The 3,528-nt window shown below is 37.5% G+C and overlaps 1 protein-coding gene across 1 annotated transcript in view; it reads left to right on the forward strand.

Moving 5' to 3' along the window:
* Positions 1 to 3,528, forward strand: part of glrbb (glycine receptor, beta b) — a gene marked incomplete in the record, with an annotated part of 33,118 nt that overhangs the window by 4,315 nt on the left and 25,275 nt on the right. Inside the window, 2 exon segments of the mRNA XM_014001982.1 lie at positions 795 to 930; positions 1,864 to 1,970. Of these exon segments, the coding sequence (XP_013857436.1) occupies positions 809 to 930; positions 1,864 to 1,970 (229 nt within the window).

Consider the following 3,528-nt stretch of genomic DNA (forward strand, 5'->3'; position numbering starts at 1 on the left):
ACTTAAATCTAAGTTAAACCTTAAATGTTGAAGTTTACATTTAGGTATTTTGGAATGGAACGCAGCCTTTGCTGCTGGTGCTCGGCTCATGTTGTGACATCATCATCCTGAGACAGTAGCAACCGCTGGCCCTTCAATGCAGTTAAAGCTTCCTTACAAGACGTCAAACTTGCAGTTATGGCTGGTGTCTGGGCTGCACTTCAAACTGCTGGACCACAGGGACCGCCCATAGTAGTTTTTATGAACTCATTTTGAATTTAGGTTTAAAATATTTATCTTTAGCAGTAAGAAATGTTAGCAGAGTCAGATAACCAGGATGGTGACATCATCAACATCAACAATGGCAGCTGTTAGCCACTGCTAGCAGCTGCTAAAGCTGCTGAAGACATTATTTAAAATCTAAATTCAAAATATGTTAATGAATCCAGTAAGGGTGCTACCTGTGGTCAAGCACCAGCCATAACTGCAAGTTTGATGTCCGTTTAGGGAAGCTTTGGCTGCATTGGAGGGCTAGCAGTCGTCTCAGGATGATGACGACGTCTCAGTTACACAAACTGCTAAGATGTGCATAAGTGTGAGTAGGTAAGTCATTTTTTAAAGAGAAAAGAGAGGCAACATTTCCGTTTTAGATGTTCAAATGTTGCAGTGAAAATAAAGCCGGTGAATGCTGATTTTTTATGAAACTATAAAACCAGCAGTCTAACTGAAAACATCAAATTTTAAGTGACTTTAAATTTGTTGTTTTATTTGCTGCATGTTATCAGTTTGACTTTTTTTTTTTTTTTGCTTCGCAGGCACCTCTCTCAGAATGGACAGGAAGAAGTTCGCCATCTTTCTCCTCGTTCTTTTTCTTTGTCTTTCGGGCGGATCTGCTAAAGAAAAGGGAGCCAAGAAAGGAAAGAAGAAAGGAAAGCAGGTTTACTGTCCATCGTAAGTACAACAGAAACTGGAGTCACGGTGTACACCAAGCAGCATTCTCTAATGACCAAATGAGCACTAATTGCAAATCTGAAGCTGATAAAAAGCACAGTTTACTGCAACTGCACAAATTAAACTGATTTTAGAAAACTACAWAAGGGGTGCCTGAAATCCTGCCTAGGGCACCAAATTTGCTATGGCCGGCCCTGCATCTCACTGTATTGCCTGATTTCATGTGTAGCTTCATTTTCAAGGTTTGACCAGCTGTAAATCTGTCATTGCTCAKCATAACACGGTGATTAGTTTAAAACTCTGTCATTAAAAACAATGTGCATCTGTTGAAGGGATTCTCGGTTCTTCATTTGCAGAATTACTCACTCTGATCCTTTTCCTTGTGGTGCCTGAATTCTGTTCAAGTTCTGGCTTGATGTTTGTCTCAAAGTTCAAAGCATGTTCATTAAAATGTTTGTTTTTTCCTGTGAGACTGGTTGTGGGTATATCCAAATGGATTCATTATTGGATAAACCAATGATCTGACCAAGGAACATACAATCTTTAGAGGAAATGTATAATTCAAAATGAGTTTCAAGGTTATTGTCAGGCTTTTGATAATGGAGAGTTTTTTGTTGTTTTTTTTTTTTTTTGCCATGGAGACAACAATACTCAAAACATCTATCAATCTGTTCCTCACTCTTAGTCATTATCTGGAAACCTTTTAGAATAACAGCACATCTTATTTCTAAACAATGCTTTACTTAAAAAAGCATTTTGTGGGTGGTCCAAGTCTTAAAAGCCAGTTTAATCCCAAAGTGGTAGCTCACTCAGCTTATAGTTTAATCAAAAAGTACACAGAGGAGCTAGTCGTCTGTGCACCATTCGTCCACGTTGTTCATCTGCCAGGAATTTGACCTGCTAAAGTTCCCTCTCCATCTTCTTTGTTTGCAGACAGCTGTCATCCGAGGATCTGGCTCGAGTCCCTGCGAATTCAACCAGTAACATCTTGAACAGGTTACTGATCAGCTACGATCCCAGGATAAGGCCGAACTTCAAAGGCGAGTTCCCTCACTGCTTCGTCTGCTTCTGCCTTGTTATAATTTAGATTTCTGCCAAGCTCCGGTCGTGCCAGCTCACGTGCGTTCAGTTTCTTTCTCATGATATGCAGCTATGGAAAACATGTCAAGAACTGAAATTTACAAACCATAAAATGCATTTCCTGTTCTTAAAATGTTTGTTTATTTTGTGTACCCTAGATAGCTGATTCAATTCTGTATGAATAAAACTTTTAAAGGCCTTTAAAGGAAACCTTATTTACAGAACCATATGTTTTATTCAAGAAAAAGTCACAATCTAAATGTTGTAAGCTTTGGATTCAGGGGCATTTTAACAGGACCTAAATCAAATCTAATTATGGTAATCAAATTTGAATTCACTTAAATATTTTTTCAAACCTCATTAAMTTTAGTATTACCCATTTTGTGTTATTTAATGCATGTATAATCTAACAAGCTTTAAAATTATTTTATTTGACAAGATAGTTATATACATTAAAGTATGGGATTCTTCAGTGACGTTAATGAACTTTATTGAATCTATCAGGAAATACCAGCACACATTAGTCTGTCAGTGACTGCTGCCRTGTTTCTTTCCAGTCAAATATATTTTTGGGCTTAAACAGAATGAATTATATAAAGAAAATGTCATGAAATTTACTTTAAATATCCAACTATCCCATTAATTAAAATATGTTGTCGACACTGCTCGAGCCATCACATAATAATACAACACAAACTTAAGGAATTAGATTTAGTGGGAAATGGGATTTAAATAAACATCCAAGTTGATTATGTTTGCCTGACACTGAGGGTAATTATGTTTTTGAACATTCTTGTTGGTGCATGTGCAAAATATCTCATGAACCACTTGAGAAGTTTTAAAATAGACACATCATGCTTTTAAATCCTTCCTTTTCACATTTAAATCCATCATTTGGGGTCATATTAAAGTGGAACTCAAATGCTTTAGTTTGAATTCCTCCTTATTTTAACTTCACCAGCCCCTCTTCCACTAATTTTCTGGTGTGTGTGCCTCAAAGCAGCTGGTTTTGTTGCTGTTCCTTTAAGATGCTTCAAACCCCGCCCCCCTCCTGCTTCCAGACCGGTCCGCTCCGGTTTGAGAGAGGGGGTTACGTTTTCTAGCATTACAAAAACATTTTATTTACCATTAAACTGAAAGATGTCAACAACAGAAGACTTGTCCATCCAGCCTTACATGCTGGAGCCAGGGTCAAGAGGAGAATTAAGTCGAGGAAATTGTATTTCCAGACCTTATATGGTAATTTCATTAAAGATTATTTGATGTAATTGTTAAGAAAATGCAATAGAAAATAGAGAAAACTGAACGGGCTGAAAAACAAGACTCAACAGAATATAGAGATATCTTTCCAGCACCAGGAGAGACTAAATTCAACTTTTCTGCGCTCACAGAGCCTCCAAGTCCACAACAAAATGTATTGAACAGCTAAAAGTGGATTTTTCATGAAATGCCCCAACTCTCTGAAAATAAATACTAGAATTACAACCACTTTCAAGATGGCCACCACAGCCAAGTCAC

This window comes from Austrofundulus limnaeus, unplaced genomic scaffold (assembly GCF_001266775.1).
Source record: "Austrofundulus limnaeus strain Quisiro unplaced genomic scaffold, Austrofundulus_limnaeus-1.0 Scaffold11, whole genome shotgun sequence".
In the NCBI taxonomy this organism is placed as follows: Eukaryota; Metazoa; Chordata; class Actinopteri; order Cyprinodontiformes; family Rivulidae; genus Austrofundulus; species Austrofundulus limnaeus.